Here is a 19,937-nt window from a genome sequence, read left to right as displayed (position 1 = left end):
GTGAGGGGGAAACAAATCTCAGTTTTTGTCTCCCCCCCCCCCGCCTCCCTCTCTTGCACCTCAGCCCCTTTGCAAACACCCTAAAGGAATGAGATCACGTGAGGCAAAAGGGGGCGGGGCCAAGCTCTTGTCTGGAAGGAAAAAAAAGCCATTTTGTGCCCCCCCCCCCTCCCATCGGATCCCATCAGCAGCTACAGAGACGCGTTTCTTCCAGCTCCGCAGTTTTGGCACCAAAAAAAAAAAAAAGAAAAGAAAAAAAAGAAAAAGAAAAAAGAAAAAAAAAAGAACAGGAAAGAAAGGGGGGGTTTGGGGGAGCTCTCTGTTTCCCCAACCCTGCTCGCCCCCTCCCCACAGAAAAGATCCGGGATCAGGTAGGGACGCACCTCCCCCTAAAATCCCTTTTGCCCCGGGGGGTGTTGGGGGGCGGAGGGGGAGGGAAGAGATCTCTCCCTCCCGCCCCCCTCCAGAGAAGGGCTCTCGTCTGCGGTCCAGGCTGCAAGCTCCCTGCCTCGGCTTCTGTGACATCGTCTGTCTTGCGGGGATTGGTTTTTTCTTCCTTCCATTGCTATTTTTCCGCTCTCTCTCTCTCTCTCTGCTTTCAAGATGGCCGATCAGTTTATTTGCTATCCATCTCCTGCCCGGCTTCCTATCTTTCTCTTTGTGCTGCTGCTGGTTTTCTGGCAGGGTCGGGAGGGGGGAGAATTTGCATGAGATTCACCCCCTCCCCGGGTACATGGCAGTTCACTCCCCCCCTCCCCTCCCACAACCTCTCCACTCTCCCCCAGCCGGGGAGGCTGTCTGCTCCGCCGTGCCCGCTCGCTTGGCTTCTTCCTCCGGCGGCTGGCTCTTGCCTGGTGTCGCCTCCTTCTCTCTCTCCGATTGGCACGCCTAACTTTTTGCATCCCTTCTCTTTTCCCCCTTTTCTTTGGCCCAGACGCAGGGAGGCTGGCAGCCGGGCGGGGGCTGCCCCGGTGTGTGTGTGTGGCGGCTGGGGGGGGGGGCAAGGGAGAAGGGGGTTTGAGGAGAGGGAACCGGCTTTGACAGCACCCTGCCGAGCCCGACCCCCCAACGAGCCCCCAGGAACTACCCCACCCCCCGGGATGGCCACATTGTAAGCGCGCAAAGGGCAAGGGGCGCGCAAGACATGCCCAAGGGCGCATGGGCATGGGTGGTACGGGGGGGGGGTCTTAGGAACTGATCTGTTGGAGCAATATGGCGCGGTCTCTCCACGGTTGGATAGAAAATGAATCTGGGGAAGCTTGGGGGGGGGAAGGCCCCCAAGTTTACGAGACAGTGATTGTATTGTTCCTGGGCGCCCCCCTCGGGCGGGGTGGGGATTCCAGAGCCTGGGACCTGAACCCAGAGGGGACCGACAGAGAGAAGAGGGGTGTGTGTGTGGAAAGAGAGAGAGAGAGGAAGGGAGTCCTTGTTTTTCTGTCATTCCCGAAGTCATCTGGGTCCCATCCGCTCGTGTTAAAACAAATAAATAGCGAAATAATTTACCACCCCCACCGGTGGCCGCAAGGGATTTGCCAGGAGACACTGGTGGGGTAGGAGGTGGGGGTGAAATCGTGGCAACAGAGTCAAGCGGAGCTGCGGGGGGAAGAGGGGGGCATTTTCTTTTGGTTTTAATTGTCGCGATGTTTTGCGAATCAATATGGAAGTCCAACGAAGCTATCTGAATGGGGCTCCGTTTCTTACATCAGAAAGAGAGAAAGGAGATGTAGGAATTAAAATCCACTTTGCCACTCATCTCCCCCGCGACCCCACCACGCAAACAAACAATAAATCAATCCCCATTGAGATCCCGCCAGGGCCTTTTTCCTTTTCTGTCTTTCTCCCTCCCCAACTACGTGTGGACACCTCGCAGCTAATTAGCCCGGATCGCCCCTCCATGCCTGATGAATAATAGATTGCAATAGAATATCGAAATGAGCCCATAGCTCAGCTTGGGGGGGAAGGGGAGGCTGGGCAGGAAAGGGGCTCTCCTCCCCCGCCCCCTTGTTTCCATGTCACCTTTTTTCATTAAAGGGGGGGGCATTCTTCTTACTTTGGGACAGAATAAACAAATAAAATAAAGAATTCCCGACCCCTCCAAGAGTCAAAGAGTCAAAGACCCTCTATTTCTATAGCTTTCCCTCCAGAATTCAAGGAAGGAGTTCTTGGATAGGGAGACATTTATATATATTTCCCTTCCCATTAAAGAGTTACTTTCCCTTTGTCTATGGAACTCTTTCTGGAAGGCATATATTTTTTCTGGGGGGAGGGAAATGTGTGGGATAGAGGGAAGGTTTTATAATTATGTAGGTCCCTTTCTCCTTCCCCAGTTTAGCCATCAGAGCTATGTGATGGAAATATTCTCTCCTCACCCCAGATTGTATTATCATCATTATTATGGAGCGTCTGCGCACAAAGCCTGCTTTGTTTGGAGAAAAAGCTGCATGAAATAACGCTTGTGTAACCAAAAAAAAAAAAAAAACCCCTCCAAAACAAACAAAAAAAACCCCAAAACCCTCTGCAAAGGGGATCGATGTTCTGTTTGATATTGCTGGGGCAGGACGGGGAGAAATCTCCTGGCAAGGGGCTTTTGTAGTAGTGAGCCAATTCTTGAGGGAAATGAGGCTGGTTTTGCCTTTTGAAATCAGACCCCTGAGTTCAAGATTCGCCATCCCCTTCGCAGAGTGCCCAGGAGTCGCGCTCGTGTGTATGGTCTTAGGCGGGATGGATCCAAGTTGTGAATGGAGGGAACCCCGTTCCATCGTAGAACGTTGGGACCGTTTCTAGTGGCCGGGCAGGTGTCCGTGTAAATGTTCTTCCCCGGCCGAGGTGACAAACCACAGGGACTTTTCTCGTGTGGGTTCGAGGCTTGTCTTAGGATCCAGGATGGAAGGCTCCATTCAGGGAGCTGAGAACCTCCCTTGCGCAGCCTGGAGTCGGGAGAGGGGGTCGTACAGGAGGATGTAAACTTCGACAAACCAAAACCTCGTAGCGTTTGATCCCGGCGATCGATCCCTTTGTTTACATTTATCGACAAGTCCCTGCGATAGTCCTGAGTGGGGGCTGGGGGACTGGGAAGAGAGAGAGAGAGAGAACATTTATAAGCCAGCGAGCTCCGCTTCTTTGCGAATGGCAGGTTTGCACCTGGGTTGGTTGTTCGCCAGGTTGACCGTGTGCAGTGAGCGGCTTCGCAGCTTGAGGTGTTGTGTGTGTGTGTGTTTTGTGTCTGGGGGATTCCTCCTGCCTTCGAATATTGTACCATTGCTGGACGGCTTCCCCGCTGACTTGACAAGTTTTAGAATGACATGCAAAAGGAGGGACTTGGGGGTTATTTCTTAGCTGGGGCAGACAGAGAGGAAGGAGGGGGTGACAGCTGTCTAGAGAATCCACTTTTAGTTGGACCAGAGATGGTGCAAATCACTGCTACAAGGCAACAAGGACTTAGGGTTCGGTTTGATGAAAGGTTTCCTTATGGCTGGAAGTTATGGGGGACTTTGAAATGTCCTCCCGCACTCCCCGCAAACTCTGTCTCCTTTCTCTGCAACGGCTGGGAGTGGCGAACCGCTGTCCCGGCGAGCTTGGGAGCAGGGGAAAAGGACTCCCGGGAAGGTGAAATTCACCCCTTGGGTTGAAGTGCACCACTGAGTTCATAGACCACCCTCCCCTGCCTTCGGGTGGTGCGAATTGCCATCTGGGAACATAGACTCACCTTCTCCGGTTCTCTTCCTTTCGGATGCTGGCCAATCACACACCTGTACCCGTGTCCCCAATCGCCCCTTTCCAATGTGTATTGGGAACAGCTTCAACAACAGAACCCGTAAAGTGTCTCTAATTCTCAAGGCCCAGTGGCTGGAACTTTCACTCCCAGGCCTAGCCAGCTTCTGCCTTCAGACCTTGTGGTCTGTTAATAATGATTAACTACGCTGCGTGGAAAGACAAAACAAACAAATAACATCAGATCACAAATAAGCCAAGATCAGACCTGGAAATTCCAAATTCCTTTTACCTCCACGCGGAGGGCGCTTCATTTTCAAACAAGCATCATTAGAAAAGTTCTCCCGGACTAGGAACCTCCCAGGGAAACCCACCGAAAAGCTAGCCCACCGCTCAACGGATTGAAAAGTGACAGCAGCCCATTGGGGAGCAATTGAGCCGCTACTGGGAGCACTAAGAGGGGTGATTCCCTGCTACCACTGAAGCGCAGAGCAGAGCTTTGCCACTTCTTCCACTGGAGCATCACCCCCCCCCCCACCATCCCTGTCTTCCAAAATAAAAAGTGAGTTTACTCCAGATACCTGTATCCACCCTCAGTGCACTGCTAGCCTGGACTGAGCGCAGTGCGCCAGATTTTCAAAAGAACTCTGCTCTCATGTAGGCACCAAAATAAGCGGCCAAATCGTCACGCTGGGTGCTGGACCCCCCACGCCCCCTTTTTGTTGTTGTTGAAAATCTTGCCCTTATTTCGATGGCTAAAGTTGAGTTGGGCTCTTTGGAAAATCTGATGCCCAGCACTTGAAAATCGGGACCCATCATCACCTCTTTTGAATATTTGGCACCTCTTCTCTGCATGCTAGTGATTTACACAGGCAGATGGACTGTGGGAATTTGCTGTCATGTCATTGATTGTGGTGTCTAACACAACTCAGCCTCCAAACCTCTCCAGACTGCTGCAGCCAATATGCTTGTCACCAACAGATGTGATGCCAAGGGTTTTTCACTGGAAAAATACTTAATTACTAACAAATACACGTTGCCCTGGACTCCCACAACTGCTTCTGGCAGGGCTAGATTCTGTAGCAAGTCCTCTTCTGGAGCTGGAGAAACCTGCAGCAGCCAGATGAGATTTTTTATTGATTCTGTCCCTTTCTGCTCTGTTGAGTAAATTAAGCACCTAAAAGGGAAAAGGGGGAAAGAAAGAAAGAAAAGGAAAATGACCTCCCCCCCCCCAACAGTATAAACTGTAAAGCTCAAGGGCTGCAAAAAAGATCCAGTTTGATCTCTTGGATTTTTTAATACAAATTCCTTGGAAGAACTTTAGAGAAAAAATGCGAAGAATAAAACGATCCCCAAACAGCCTTTAAAAACTCACAGTGAGGGGGCCCGATCCTATTTGGGCTAAACTGGAGAAGTCAATCGAAGTTTTGTCTGAGGACATGTTGGAGAATGGGGCTTGCTGGTTCTGACAAAGTTCCCTGCTGCCTTGGAATTCACCCCTGGGACTTCCTGACAGCATTTCCATGAGCTGCTCTTAAGTCTGAGTCTCTTTGAACTTGTGCATGTTATGGACAAACCCTAATGATCCAGAGACATGTACACTCTAATAGCAAGGGTTTCTGAACTGCCGCCTGTTCCCTGAAATATAGAAAAAAACTCAATTCTCTTCCTCGAAATCAGCAGCAGCTTCATTGACTGGCTCTGCCTTTAGACCAGGGTAAATTAGAGCAGAATCTGGCCCTTTGTATAGAATTGCTGAATACTACGGCTCTCCGTTAGCCCTGGAGGACAAGGGACAGTTAATCTAGCGTGGAGTGTTCTGTTCAGCTGCGTAGGGGTACTTGGTGGCTGGTTTGTTTTTTATTTATAGCTCCGAGAAAGCAAGAAGGACTAGCAGGCTAATGCTGCTCTGACTGGCTTTTCCACTCAATTACTCACTGTTTCCTCTCTCTCCCCCACCTCCTCAAATCCAGTTTTGGGGCCCGTCTGTGGAAATGCTTCTCTTCGCCTGCATAAAGCTGCATTCTTGGTCAGATGCTGCCTTGAATGCTTCCAGAGGAGATAAAAATGGTCCGCAGTTGCAGTGAATTTGGGAGGAGGGGTGTGTGTGTGTGTGTGTGAGAGAGAGAGAGAGAGAATCAGCCACCACTGTTTTGGTTACATCTGTACAAATATTTTCCTGGTTCTGAGGAAGGGGGCCGGGGGTGTGTGTGTGTGCCCGCTCTGCTTAATTCTCTGAATGACCCCATCGTGGGGGAAGGGGTGAGAGAAAGCGGCTGGAAATACCTTAAAGCTGCCCTTAACATTGAGAAGTTGGTTCACGGGTCAGTGGTAGGTCCAGGGGCAGAGATCTATCTAATTTCCACTCTTCTGTTAGGGAGCTCGTACTAGTTCCAAAGGTTCCAGGCGCCCCTCTCACATGTGAAAAACCTCTCAGACTGGAGTCTTCTGGCTTATTAACTAACTAACTAACTAACTAACTAACTAACTAACTAACTAACTAACTAACTAACTAACTAACTAACGGTTGTTGTTGTTATTTTTCTGCGGGGGAAAGCCCCAGAGAACATCATTTCTGATTCGACAGAGGGGGAGTGGAGGATCTGGAAATATATAGACTTTGACCTGAGAGGCAGACGGAGAGAAAGGGCTTTGGACCTTGCTTTTTTTTTTAGGGGTACTGCAGAATCGAGAACATTTGGACTCTGGCTTTTGGCAAAAAGTTGTGGGTTTGTTAGAAAAAAAGATGTGAGGATGTTCACTCCAAAAGTCCCTGGCGGTGTGAAGTCTTCTTGACTCTACACTGACTTCACCTGAGATTTCCAAGCGGTTTTGGGTGCCTGTCTTGAGATACCTTAAAAGGGTCTGATATTCAGAAAGTGCTGGCACCCCCCCCAAATTAAAGCACCCCAAATCTCCAGGCCTTTGTGAGACTCTTCACTTGTATTTTCTTGGGAGGATTTGAGCTTCCTCTCTACATTTTAAAAGCTCCGATTCATCTTCTTCTAAAACCAAATCAAATGTCAGGGTAAAAGATCAGAACAATTCTTATTGTTCCCCTCTCCCCCCAAATCTGGTTTAAAAATTGAAAAATATGTGCAATATCTTCTGTTAACAGAGAGTGTGGAAACTTTAAAAAAAAAACAAAAAGGGCAGCAGGATATACGTGTGTATATAATAGCAGGATGCATAGCCCACAGGTTTGCAGGAAATCAACATGCAAAATAATTTATTTCCATGGGAGGAATAATCTGTATCTCGGAATTATTGTCTGCTTTTAAGATTTTTTTTCTCATCCCTTTCAAACGGGGATGGTTGCACTGCAGACCTGCTATCGCATTCTTGCGAGGCAACGGCAGTAAAGCAAAATTGTTTGGTAATAACCAGAGAAAACTTTGGTGATCTGGAAAGATAACGTGTCCTCGGCACAGACTAAAAGGCTGAGAGAGAGAGAGGGAGGGGAAAAGGGCGATTGCTCCGGTTCTGGAGCCTTGTGGCGACTTTAAATCCAGACCCACATCTGAGGTCACGTGCCCTCCCGCTTTGTGTAAACCCTCTTCTCGCTCCTCACACTGTACTTTGCAAACCCGAAAGGAGAATTTCCTGTTGTCGGGATCTGATGCCTCCTGTAACCGCTAGCAAAGGCTACATTAACCGGCCACTTCGCGGGTGTCGCTTTGTGAAATGAGGGCGTGTCTATTTTGCAAAAAGAAAATATATGCCATTATTATTATTAATTATTATTATTTTATTCAGAATATTTTCTAATGAGCGTTTGGGAGCCCGCATTACCAGCTTGGCATGTCTTGTCTGGGTATAAATGATGCCTCTCTGTATTGCCAATCGATATGTTGTTTTCCTGCCCCACTCCCTTGGAGTTAGGAGTTGGAAAGATCTGGATCCTTCTGCTCAGAAAACTTGCCCCAGGGGTGGAGAAACTAGCTAAACTGTTAGAGAAGGTAGCAGGAGGAGAAGTGGTGAATCCTGGGTGTTTTGCGAAGGAGTGGGGTATACATCTGGATTACTGGGGACTGTGCCCTGGAGGAGAGACACCTCCAACGATTCCAGCCCCGACGCTGTTTAATCAAACAATAAAGCAACACGCTCCACTTTGATATAGTGCTTTCCACCAGAGGACCAAGGAGGAGCCCATTACAAATATGAAATGACTCAGGCTTTACAGCATCCCTGCTAGGTGAGGGAAAGCACCATTCCTCTAATTTCGCAGGTGGGGGAAACTGAGGCAGAAGAGAAGAAAGGCGCCTTGCCCAAGGTCATTACCAGAGCAGGAGTGTGGGGAGAGGAAGCAGCTCGCCAATCTCCCAGTTACATCACAGACCAGTCTCTTTCAGGTCCCTAAGGAGTTAACCTTTTAAAGGGAACGGGATGCCTCTGCAAAATTAAGCCCAAAGGGGGCATTTAAAGGCAACCAGCTCTTGGTTTAGTGAAGAAGGGGAAAGATGCATCAGAGCTGTTTAAATAGGTCTTTTTTTAAAAAAAAAAAAAAAGGAGGGGGGATATACAGGAAGGTAGGTGGGTGGGTGGGTGGATGCGGGAGTGGAGGAGGATTGAGTTTGTTTATTTTCTGGGGGTGGGGGTGGGGAAAAAGTCAGGGCGGTGGAGGGTGCTTATTTTGGGGGCGGGGGTGTGTGAGCGTTTTTAAAAGGAGCCTAACCAGCGCCAGCCATATCTGAGTCATGAAATCATGATTATTATCATCCGTTTTTATTAAAACCGGTTTGTGCTGGCGTCTCGGGCTCTCCCTCCCCTCCACCTTCCCCTCTCTCCTTTAGAGACCCGTGACGCCATTTGCTAGACGGGGAGGATAAAATAAAAGGCAGGCGCAGGGAGCAGGGGACCTGCAGAACTCATTGCCCTGCGAGAGCCCAAGTCACTGGAGGGGGATTGGATTTCAGGTGCACCAAGCCGGCCAAAGCTTCCCCCCCTTGGCTTGGCTGTTGGTGTTGGCATCTTGCCAGCTGTTACCCTGCAGGTAACTATAGAAACCAGCGCACAGGGAGCCTATCAGCAGCCCCAACGTCACCTGCGACTTGTAAGGGGTCTGGGGGGCACTTCACTCTGGAGAGCTACCTTGATGATGCTGAGGCTTGAAGGGGGCGGGGGCGGGGGGGGGAGAGACGTGCTGCTATTAAGTGTAATCAAGGGGTGGGGGGAGTGGAAGCAAACAAGCCAAGGGGACCCCCAAAGGGGTGTGAGAAGTGCTTTTGCCTTGGGAATCTACAAAGGGAAAAGGAGCAGGGAGAAAGGTGATGGGGGGGGGGTGGGGTGGGGACAATAACCCAATCCGGTCCAGAAAGCAGAACAGGCGTTTCCAAAAACCCACGAGCCTCTTTCTGACCCGCATCTACTGTGTGGTTGGCCTGTTTGCAAACCACCCACAAATGCTCCCCAGCGGGCAGGAGCTAATGTTGGGTGGCAAACCGCGCTCCTGCTCCCCTGAGCTGCCTGCTCTGAAGGGGGTGGGTGTGACTTTCGCCACCGCCGAGAGCAGGATGGTCCCAATGGCTCCTCGGCCCCCTTCCCCTGAGACACACCCACCTCTGTGCTGAAGTTTTGTCCCACAGTCTCGCCTCCGCGGCTTGGTCCCCACCTTTGCCTTGAAGTTTGATCCGTCACTGTACTGATGGGGGTTCTTTGCTTGGTATTGGGTACAGCGTCTGTGAGCGTTAAGCGCTTTCCCCATCATTGTGTGTGTGTGTACACACTATCCCTTACAATGGTTCCCCATCCCAAGGGCAACCCCCCTCTCCCAGGTTGCTCTGAGGAATCCCTCAAGGCGCTGCACTCGATCCGGTATAGATTAACGCCAGGTCTGGATGATCATAGGTGGATAAGCTCCCATTCTTCAAATCCATCCCCTCCATGCCCGGCGTGTGGAGGACTTGTTAAGAAACAGCTCATTTGGACTAGCCACGAGAGGGGGCGTGGGGTTTTTTTTTTAAAATTGAATAACAAGGGTTTTACATAAAATAAAATAAATAAATACCACCCCCCCCCCAGCGAATGGCTTGTAAGGGGACTGACTCTCTCTGTGTGTGTTCCTAACAGCCTGGCCTCCGACTGGCGTCACGCACAAACTCATTTGCACAGAAATAGATTTTATTTCAGCCCCCCCCTCCCCTTCTCCCCTCCACCTCGGATGGTTGTAATAATATTCTGGCTCCTGGCCAAGTATAGGAGTTACCATAGAAACAATAAAACGGCAGCGATTCGGGGCCCCAGCTAGAACGTCTCCTATAGTAAATATTAAAGTAACGGGAAGGGGCGGCGGGGGGCGGCGGGAGGGGGGGGGGGCGAACACAGCAATTACATTGACATCTGCGACTTTCTGCAGCTCTCTGCACTTGATTGCATCGACTGGTGAAGTATTTCCCAGGGGGACTAGATTGTAACCCCACTTTATTTCGTGCAGCAAACATCCCGCTCAGGGTCTCAAACTCGGGATAAAATGTTGGCAAAACCCTTTGTTTTCCCCCTTTCCGTTTTGCCTTCTTTCGTGTGTGTGTGTGTGGGGGGAGTAAGGGGGGGCATGGGAACTGCCCCTTGCAGACAAGTCATGTTTTTCCGCCACTAAAAATTCTGCCCGGTGCTTATTATCTTTGTGCCCAGCCCTGGAGTTTTCACTCCAATCCCCTCCTGCTTTTTAAGCAACGATCACACCCTCTCTCTCCCGGGGCGTGCATATGTAGACACACACTTAAAAAAAAAGTCTCCCAACCGCCCCCCCCCCCGCAGCAAAGCAAATGTATTCATTCTAGCCAAGGCAAGCTATTTGTCCCCCCTCCCCATCTCTAGTTGGGTGCCTGGCTGTGAAAAGCCAAAGCAGGTCACAGATTTGAAAACAACGACGCCACAAAATTCAGCGTGCCCCCGAATCCAGGTACAATTGTTAAATTCATCTCCTGCCTTAATGAGGTGTGTGGCCCTGTGCTCTGTCACGGGCAAGGGGCCAGCAGCCGGTTCTGGAGTCTCTATAGAAACCACAAGGCACCGGCGGAAAATGCCTTTTACCATAAAACAAAATGCACTCCTATTAAAACATATAAATACCCCAAGGGAGGGAGGAATGCAGACAAAAGACCGAGTTCCCATTCACACCAGTTGACGCTTGGGGAGAGGGGCGCTGGGAGCCGTTTAGGGGACTTCCCAGCAGGGACAGTCTCAATCCGGATTTCTTTTATTGGGGACCACCCCCCCCCCCAGAAGTCCAGGAGATCCCCTACACGCCTGCCCTCTTTCCTTGCTTTTGGCAGATATTTAGGCGAGGCGCTTCATTGCGGTGGGTTTAGGGCCCAATCCCACTGCCAGCTCCCACGGCCTAAAAATCCACCCCCCAGAACAATCAGGCGATGCCTGGCCCTCGCCCATCGGCCGGGAGGCGAGTGGAGCCAGCTTTTTTGTTTTTTAGCTGGCACCAATCGCTCCCTTCCCCTGCCTAGATTTCCCCCGTGGAGGAAGAGCCTGTCCCTTTAAATGCGGTCCCTCGGTCTATTCCCCACCGAGCCATACGTATCCATCTATTTAAATACCCCCCCTCCCCCGCGCGGGTGTCGGTGGCTCTGATTGGGGGGCGAGGGGGGCTGGTTTGCATGCATGCATGCATGAAGGCATTGGAAAGGGGCGGTGCAGCGCTCGGGCAGGCGGAGAAGGAGCCGGTCGGTGGGTGGAGGGAGACAAAGGTGCCGCTTCGCACCTTTGCCAGGCTGGCCAGCCCCTCCGAGCCCCCGTTTTCCGCTCTCCCCGCCCTGAGCCTTGGCTGGCAGGCGAGTGGAAGGCAAGCGGAGGCCCCGGAGCCTAGTAGGGCCCCCCGTCGGGCTCCGGCTGGGAGATCGGAGCGGTGAAGGACAACAAGGGAAATGCGGGTCGGGGGGCGCTGAGGTTTGGTGGCTGGGCACCTTTCAGTCCCTGCCCGGGGAATCATTGTCTGCGGTATGTGCCCACGCTGCGCCACCGGGCCCGGGGAATGGGGGGGGGGCGGGATTTGTGTGCCTGGGTTAGGCTGCAATGAACGACCCCACAATGTGGGTCTAGGCCTGTGTGTGTGTGTGTGTGTGTGTGGGTGGGAGGGGTAGTGGATGTGTTCTAGAGACACGGTAGAGATAATCAGAGACAGTTTTGGGTGGGTGTGGCATGACATGACAATGCCATGGGTGGGTGTGGACGGGTGCTCTATATTCTTTCATGTGCTAATGGGGGGGGCAGATTATGGCCAGAGTTTATGCATGATTAGAAGGGTATCCTAGGATCCTGCATTGTGTTTGTAGATGGGTGTGTATTTGCACTCTAGATGATGCCATAGGTACCCATTCCGTGTGTGTTGCAATTGTATAGCAGTTTACATCTTCAAAGTACGATACCAATATGATAGATAATGGAGGCAGGCATGAAATAAAATATAGACACACACTGATTACAAAATAAGGCATGAAGAACATAATTATCATGTATGCAGACTCGGTCTGAGTGTACAGACACACAATATTAATGTGCATTAATGGAGGTAACACTATGCCCGTGTGTATAATATTACACTGCTTTGAAGTTGTAAACGTGTGTGTGTGCAGATGATTAATATTCACACAGACCGCCTATTTAATGTGTCTGGGTGGTGTCTCTTCTATGCTTATTGTCTATGTGCCTCTATATTGTTAACTGAGAAATGCATGTGTGATGTGTGTGTCATAGGGTATGACACGCCTGTCCTTCCGGTCTGGCCGTGAGATAGGTGCACGCAGGCACCCACAGGTCGTGTAAAGCCACATGCAGCGGGGCTTCTCGCGTCTGCCTTTCTCCGGGCTTGTGTGTTTAATGAATTGCACGTTAATGTTCAATTAGACCATTTATCTGATTTGTTCCGGACCATGGCCTTGCTGGAGGGAGGGGGCAGGGAGTGAGTGTGGGGCCGGGGGAAGACCACGAAAGAAAGTGAAATCTCCCCCCGACTTTGTTATCCGGTGTCAGCAGGAGGCTGGGGAAGAATGAAAGAGGACACGTGGAGAGCCAGAAGCCAAGGTGAAGCCGTTTCAGCTCCTAGCTGGGTAGGGTTGAAATGCCAGCAGCGTCGGGCTGCTGTGATCCTTCTGCTCAAGGGCCGCAGACTTTGCTCCTCTTTCCCCCCCTTCTTCTCCTTTTCCTTGAGGTTTGCCCAAGTAGCACACACAAAAGGCCGGCTTCATTTGGCCATAATTTGATTACAGATGATCTTGTAATGGGCTACAGCTGTGGAGAAAGAGGCAGGGAGGTAGTGTGCATCCAGGCTTTGGTGGCAGAGGTCCACTTGGAGGAAGAGAATATTGGGGATGGGGGAGTTTATTGTTAGCTGACGATGAGCAATGAGGCTCTTGATTTTTATTTTTGTTTAAATATATAATTTAGAGGGCTCTGGGGCATTCCCTGGTAAGGGTCTCCATTTAACAAAAAAGTGTTCCTATAATAATCTCCATCCTTACATCTACAAAACATGCAAAATCCTGAGTGGAAAACCTGGGCTGGGTGTGTTCGGTTTAGACCTATTATTTCTGCCCAGCTTTGAAACGCAGTAAGGAAGCAGCTATAAAACCTGAAACCTGCATGTTGTGTCTGTTTCTTACCTCCTTTACTACCCAAATTGGTGCATCACTTCTTTATACTCAGCTGTGCTGCCTGTTGTTTTCTCTGAATTGATTTGCCTCCATTTAAAAAAATAAAACCACGTTACTAAATAAATTCTTTATCTTGTATGTGTTTTGGTCAGGATTTGGGAGTAAAGAGAGATTCACTGTATAATGTAAGCTGTAGGATCACTTTGGGCCAGATTGTAATACTCTAGGTGAGTTATGTCTTCCCCCCATGAGTGTTGTTATTACCTTACATTTCTATTGTGGTAACACCCAGACCAGTTCTGGGCCCCTAGGCGCTAGGCACTGTGCAGACCCATAAGCAGTTAGTGTCATCAACAAGATTACATTTGGAAAGGTTGCTACCCATTGTAAAGTTGTCCCAGTCGGACTCTGCGGGGGCTGAAAAAGAGGTGTTTTGTTTTGTTAAAATACAAATGCTCAGTCCTCTCTCTGTATTATTGCAATTTCAGCGGCTTTGCGAGGCCTGACCACAGAACCCAGATTACAAGGTGTATGTGTGTGTTGGGGGGGAGGGGGAATAAATCCTAAAACCAGAGACTCCTGTGGTGTGTAACCTATTGAGCCATTTGCTTCTGGAATGTTGCCTTCACTAGCTCCAGCTGATGACTTGGTTCTGGTTGCTGTAATATTCCAGGAGGGGTGATGACCCTGTAGATGCCACTAACTTGATCCTCGGGGTGGGGTGTGTGTGTTTGTTTCCAGAGAGGATCTGCTGAGGCCCTGATCCAAAATGCACAGAACCACCAGGATAAAGATCACGGAGCTGAATCCCCACTTGATGTGTGCTTTGTGTGGTGGCTACTTCATAGATGCAACCACCATAGTGGAATGTTTACACTCTTGTAAGTTTCCTCTGTACCTAGGTGGGGGGAAACAGGGGAAATCAGCTGTTCCCAATGAAATGCTCTCTTCTTTCATTCCACCAGGCAGATCTCCTTTCTGGGTGTTAAGCTCAGAAGCCAGCTGGTGGTGATGAGAGATTCCCCAGCTGCTCACCAGAATATAACTCCATGGGCCAAGATTTTTCCAAAGTGGCTAGTGATTTTTTGGGTGCCTAACTTGCGATCCCTTTAAAGAGGGCTGATACTAGTTTTTCAGGAAGAGCAGAGCTCTCCCTTCCTGGAAACCAGGCCCTCCTTGTCATGTGAGACACCCCCAAATTTGAAGCACCCTGAACCCCTAGTCACTCTAGGCCTAAGATTACCTGTTCAATAATTTTGAGGTGAATTGGGGAGGGGGTGGTGAAGCTAGAATCCTACCATATTTCCAAGGAAAACTGCTGCATCCCTTTGGGTGGAAACGCCACAGCTGTGGATTTCCTCAAGGGGACCTTAAAAGATGGGGAAAATGAAAACTGATACACGGTAATATTTTTTCACACAACATGGGATTAAACTTTAGAACTCACTGCTACACAAATTTACTAAGGCCAAGAATTTAGCAAGATTCAAGACATTTCTATGGTTGTCAAGAATAACCAGAGTTATAATTAACAACAACAAGCATTTGGGAAGGGACCCTTGTGCTATACAGGGTGTAAGGCAATCTCTCACTGTTAGAGATCAGAATGAGAGCTATGTGTGTATGAGGCGGCTAATCCCATATCTACCTGCTTTTGGGTTCTTCTACCTTCTTCTAAAGCATCTAGTTCCAGCTGCTGTTCACAGACAACATCCTAGACTGGCTGGACCCAGGATCTGCTCCAATCTAGTAATTCCTCTAATATGCCTGCAGAGAGAAGCAAGGTGTAAGGGCAGCTGTGCCTTGATAAGAGGGGAATGTGGAATAGCCCCTACTGGTGGGATCCCCCTCTCATTGATATATGGCTGCTAACAGCTGGATTAAATAGAAGCTGTCACAGATTACTTTCCAATCAGTGAGGGTAAAAAATTATCTTGCCCAGAATGTCTAAGCAGCTGCTTGTTCGCTGTGGGTGAAAGCCAGCCCTGTACAGAGGGCCAGGGAAAGTTAGACACCACTTCTATCCTGCTTCGGCACCATTTATAAATGGAGCCGAAGTGAGACTTAATACCTAGTGCTTAAGTGGCGCCTAGGCCTTGTGCTGACTCTGCCCCAGGGTGATATTCACCCTGTGTGTCTGTATGTTGATTTTACCCTATTTATTTTTGTCTTTCTTTCTTTAGTCTGTAAAACCTGCATCGTCCGTTACCTGGAGACCAACAAATACTGTCCAATGTGTGATGTCCAGGTGCATAAAACCAGGCCCCTGCTCAGCATCAGGTGAGGGAACCTCACTGTTCTGGATCTTGCCCCCCAGCCCCAAATGTGTGATAACATGGAAATTGGGAAGCACCAGGCTCTGGATTTCTGCTGTAGCATGTCACTGAGCCCCGCTGTCGCAAGGAATTCTCATCCCCGCTTTGCTGCAGTTGGGAGACAGATATTTTGGCCTAACTTTTCCAGAGCCACTAGTAGTGCTTTTGGGTGCATCCATTATTTAATTTATTTATATATTTATGGAGAGGGGGGAAACCTGGGATGCCTGAAGGGGCCCTGATTTCCAGAAGGTGGATGCACAGAATTAACAAATAACGAGGTCCCTTTTTAAAGTCCCCCAAACTGGGCACCAAACTACTAGTCGCTTTGGAAAACTGAGGTCTTTGTATGTAATTCTGACCCTTATTCAGCAAGGTATGTTCCTAACCATCAGCATGTGAGAAGTCCATTGTCTCCAATGGGACTAATTTACTTTCATAAAGTTAGGTACGTGTGGGACTCAGGAGATCTGGGTTAAATTCCCAGCTCTGTCACAGACTTCATGTGTCATTTAGGCCCAGAGCCTCAAAGGCCTCCACCCAGTGGAGTTAAGCACCTACCTACCTTTGAGGATCCAGGCCTTAGTCTCTATGTGACTCCGTTTCCCATCTGTCCAGTGGAGACAACAGCACTTCCCCACCTCACAGGGATGTTTTGAGGATAAATCCATGAAAGATGGTGAGGCGCTCACGTACTACTGAAATGGACACCATGCAACTACCTTAGTTTGCTGACTCAGGGCATAAGCAGCAGAGAATCACAGACCTTTGTGTTGGGAAAGACCTCTTGTGGTTTTCTTCCTTCAGCCACTCCAGTGGATGCTCTAGAAGATCAGGAGCGTTATTTTCTACTAAAGAGAATAAGCATCTTCAGTTGAAGCCAAGTGAAACCTGTCGCCCCAGAAGAACAGGATTTGCACTCTGCAATTTTACGCCTTATAGCATACGTGCTGGAACAGGGAGGGCTGCCGCACCCCCTGGCTCGAAGTGGATTCCATTATATACAGGATTTACAGTTTGGTTCAATGGGTCTCAGGACACCCCACTGTAAAATTTGTTCCAGCACCCCTGCCTTATAGTCTGCTAGAATAGCCTACTAGACTATATCTGACGCCTTATAGTCTACTGTATGTAGGTTATTTGAATGTTGACCCAAAGTCTCTTATCTCCTTGAATGCTTGTGGGGGAGGAGAGGAAGGAATTATCAGAACCAGAGCACCCTAACTTTCATGTCTCTCTTAACAGCTGCACAGGCTAGGGAATTCTGTACACTGTCATTATTTTGTGTTTGATGTCATCATGGGCATTCCTGGAGTGTTTGACCTCATAAGCAAAGCCCCGGCAGGGCTGTGACGTCAAGATAGTCCCTGCCTCCATAGCTTCCAATGTCTCACTAATGGCAGATTCAGTGCCTAATGTAATGGGGCCCCACGCTCTGTGCTGTAGAATATCAATGAAATCCGAGCCAGAAGGGCAGACAACAAGGGTCATGACGGAACAGACAGGACCAGGAGCGTCTCTGAATGTTCCAGCCCCCTTTAATGATGCTGTAAAGAGATTGGGATGATTAATTAGTAGGGAAAGGCCCAATGTGAGTTACATCCTCTGTCAGTTTGGACTGAGTACCTGAGGTCATCTTTAGACAGTGCCCTGACCACAGATGTCAGGCTTTGAAGCCACGACAAGAGAAATTTAACCTGAGCCCACTTGTGGTTTATAATTCATTGATCCCTTTGCCTTGGAAGGATGCATTCTTCTCCCAGCGGAGGATTATTCTGTGTGAGCGTGCGGCTGGCTGTGCCTAGGCTGTTACTATTTTGGGTGGGTGGGTAGTTTTCAGACCCCCGTTCCATGCCCAGAACCACTGGGATCAAACGAATGCAGTCGAACCCCCGTGCTTGGTGCATGCTTTATGCCAGCTTCGCCCCTTCCCCATTCGTCTGGCTTCCCCAAACCCAGACATGTCTTGTCAGTTGTAGAATTAGCTCTGCAGGTGGTTGGCATAGAAACCATTAAGGCTGCAATACATCACTAGGGGCTTTTTTTAGCTCTTCCATGTAAATTCGTTTCTGTAGTAACACTTTTTTTTTTTTTTTTTGGTTCCCTGTGAAATATTTACACTCTAACTCCCACAGACCTTTCTGCTAAATATCTCTGAATGTGTGCACAGACCCAGACGGAGATGCACTCTGCCAACATACAGACAGACACAAAGCAGCAGGCTAGAATTGCACTGATCTTCCAAGCTCTGAGATATCACTCGAACCTTAATTTATAATTTGCATTGCAGTAGCTACTAGTCATAGACAACCCCTCCTTCCCCCACCATTATGCAGATCTTTGCATCCTTGTCCAATCAGACCCCAATTTTCATTGGCACTAGGGTCCCTTTACACCACTTGAGCAGCATCAAGGGGCCTGGATTGTGAATGAGAATCAAATCCACAGTCTTCTCTCTCTATTTTTATCAGAGTCAGGTAGTTGAGGCAGACTTGGGAATCAGAAGTGGATAGGAAATCTGTGTCAGCGTCTGGAAGAAAACTTGTTCAAGTCATATACGTAACCTAACTCCTATTGAAATCAATGCAAGTTAGACACCTAAATACCTTTGAGGATCTGTGCCTTAGACCAAACATTTATAGGGTGGATCCCTAAACTACTTCTTAAACAAGGGGCCTGACCTTTTCCCAGAGGTGCCCACATCTCTCATTGCATATCAGTCAAAGTTTATTTTTAGGCATGCAAACTTCAAAAATTTAGCCATAATCTCTTTCTCTCTTGGCTTCCCCATCTGTAAAATCGGTAGAATTATCTCAACTTGCCTCACATGAAGGTCTTGGGAGACTTGATTCACAAAGGTTAGCAAAGAACGTTGAGAGCTTCAAATGGAAGGGGCTAAAGAAGAAAGCCCTATATTTGAGCAAGGTATCTTTATAAAAGGGCAAGGTTATTTATTATATTATAGAAATAATTTTGATACATGATCAGTGACCCTGATGTTCCCATTTTTTCCATTTGTTCTTGGAACTAGAGCTGTAGCCCTGCTTTTCGGGCCAGATCCAAAGTCCTCATGACTTCCCCATTGACTTCATTGGGTTTTGGATCAGACTCTGAATTTGCATGATTAGTCACTTTCCTTTCTCTTTTCCTTCCCCCTCCATCTGAGTTGCATAATACCCAGCTGTGTTGTCAGAAATGTCAGTCATGACTATTTTAAGGACTATGGATTCTCTCCTGCCAGGCGCTTGGCACCATTCAGCACCAAGTTTCGGGATACCAATAATATGCAATGGGGTTATGACATCCCAAACACACCTGGGACCCCTGAGGACTGGTGTCCATCTGTGACACACAGTGGGCAAACACCCTGGGGCTGGAGCTATTGGAAGAAATGGTTATTGATGCAAACAAGCATAATGACCATCTTGTAATTAACTAGCCAATCAAATGACAGAACTTGCTCTTTCATTCACTTGCTGTAAATTACAAAGCAAATTCTATGTGTCCATGTAATAAATAATGGCAGAGAGTGGTCTGTCAATCCTATGATGACACCAGCAAGGAATTATAGATCAAAGGGACATGGTTAGGCTAAACATATCTTTTTCAAGAATAGCAAATGACTGCCCCTTTTTATTAAAGGCCTTCTATTATTAAAGTAGGAATAATTGCAAATACAACTGCCTTGTCATCATTAACATATTTGTTTTCTTTTGACACTTGACTTATGGTAATTTTTTGAAATGCAGCTATCCAATTTAGGGCATTTTCAGTATACAATTCAGGTATTTCAATGCCTATAGATGCAAAAGATACTTAATGGTCTATACCAAAGTGTCTAAATGAGTTTGATGTCTGTCTCCCATTGAAGTCCATGGGATTTTGGAGCCTGTCCTGCTTAGGCACATCTGTCAATCTCATTAGGTACCTATTTGCATCTTTAGGGGTCTAAATGCCTTTGGAACTCTGGCCTTAAGTCACTTTTGCAAATGGGACTTAGGGATGAGATTCACAAAGATACCTGCTTGCCTGATTCCCCTGGAAATCAATGGAAATGAAGCACCTCAGTACTTTTGTGAATACCAGCCCTAGATCACTTAGGCCCTTTAGAAAATGTTACCCTCAGACAACCAAAATGTAGAACTGGTCACTTTCTGCTTTGGTTTATTTTACGTTTCACTGCTTAGTTTTTGTCCTACAAAGCAGCAATATTTGGGTTGCAAATACTGCAGAGGGATGCCAAAGCCTAAACAAAACATGGTATCTTTATAATTAAAAAAAAAAACAACAAAACCCCATGGAAACATTT

General features: G+C 48.5%; 1 protein-coding gene across 3 annotated transcripts in view; it reads left to right on the top strand.

Annotated features, from left to right (window-relative positions):
- Positions 1-235: 235 nt before the first annotated feature.
- PCGF2 (polycomb group ring finger 2) overlaps positions 236-19,937 on the top strand; it is a 36,362-nt gene continuing 16,660 nt past the window's right edge. For 2 of the 3 annotated variants that reach the window (XM_084615644.1, XM_084615642.1), the window contains exons 1-3: positions 236-371; positions 14,055-14,194; positions 15,497-15,593. In XM_084615644.1, coding sequence (XP_084471770.1) covers positions 14,083-14,194; positions 15,497-15,593 — 209 coding nt within the window. In that variant the 5' untranslated portion in view covers positions 236-371; positions 14,055-14,082. Of the gene's footprint in view, positions 372-11,477; positions 11,662-14,054; positions 14,195-15,496; positions 15,594-19,937 lie in introns of those variants that run through there. The other variant, XM_084615643.1, reaches the window with a different exon arrangement.

The sequence above is a fragment of the Lepidochelys olivacea genome, assembly GCF_965140295.1.
Source record: "Lepidochelys olivacea isolate rLepOli2 genome assembly, chromosome: 27".
NCBI lineage: Eukaryota > Metazoa > Chordata > Testudines > Cheloniidae > Lepidochelys > Lepidochelys olivacea.
The sequence above is the reverse complement of the archived record's forward strand: the minus strand, read 5'-3'. Positions and strand labels throughout refer to the sequence as shown.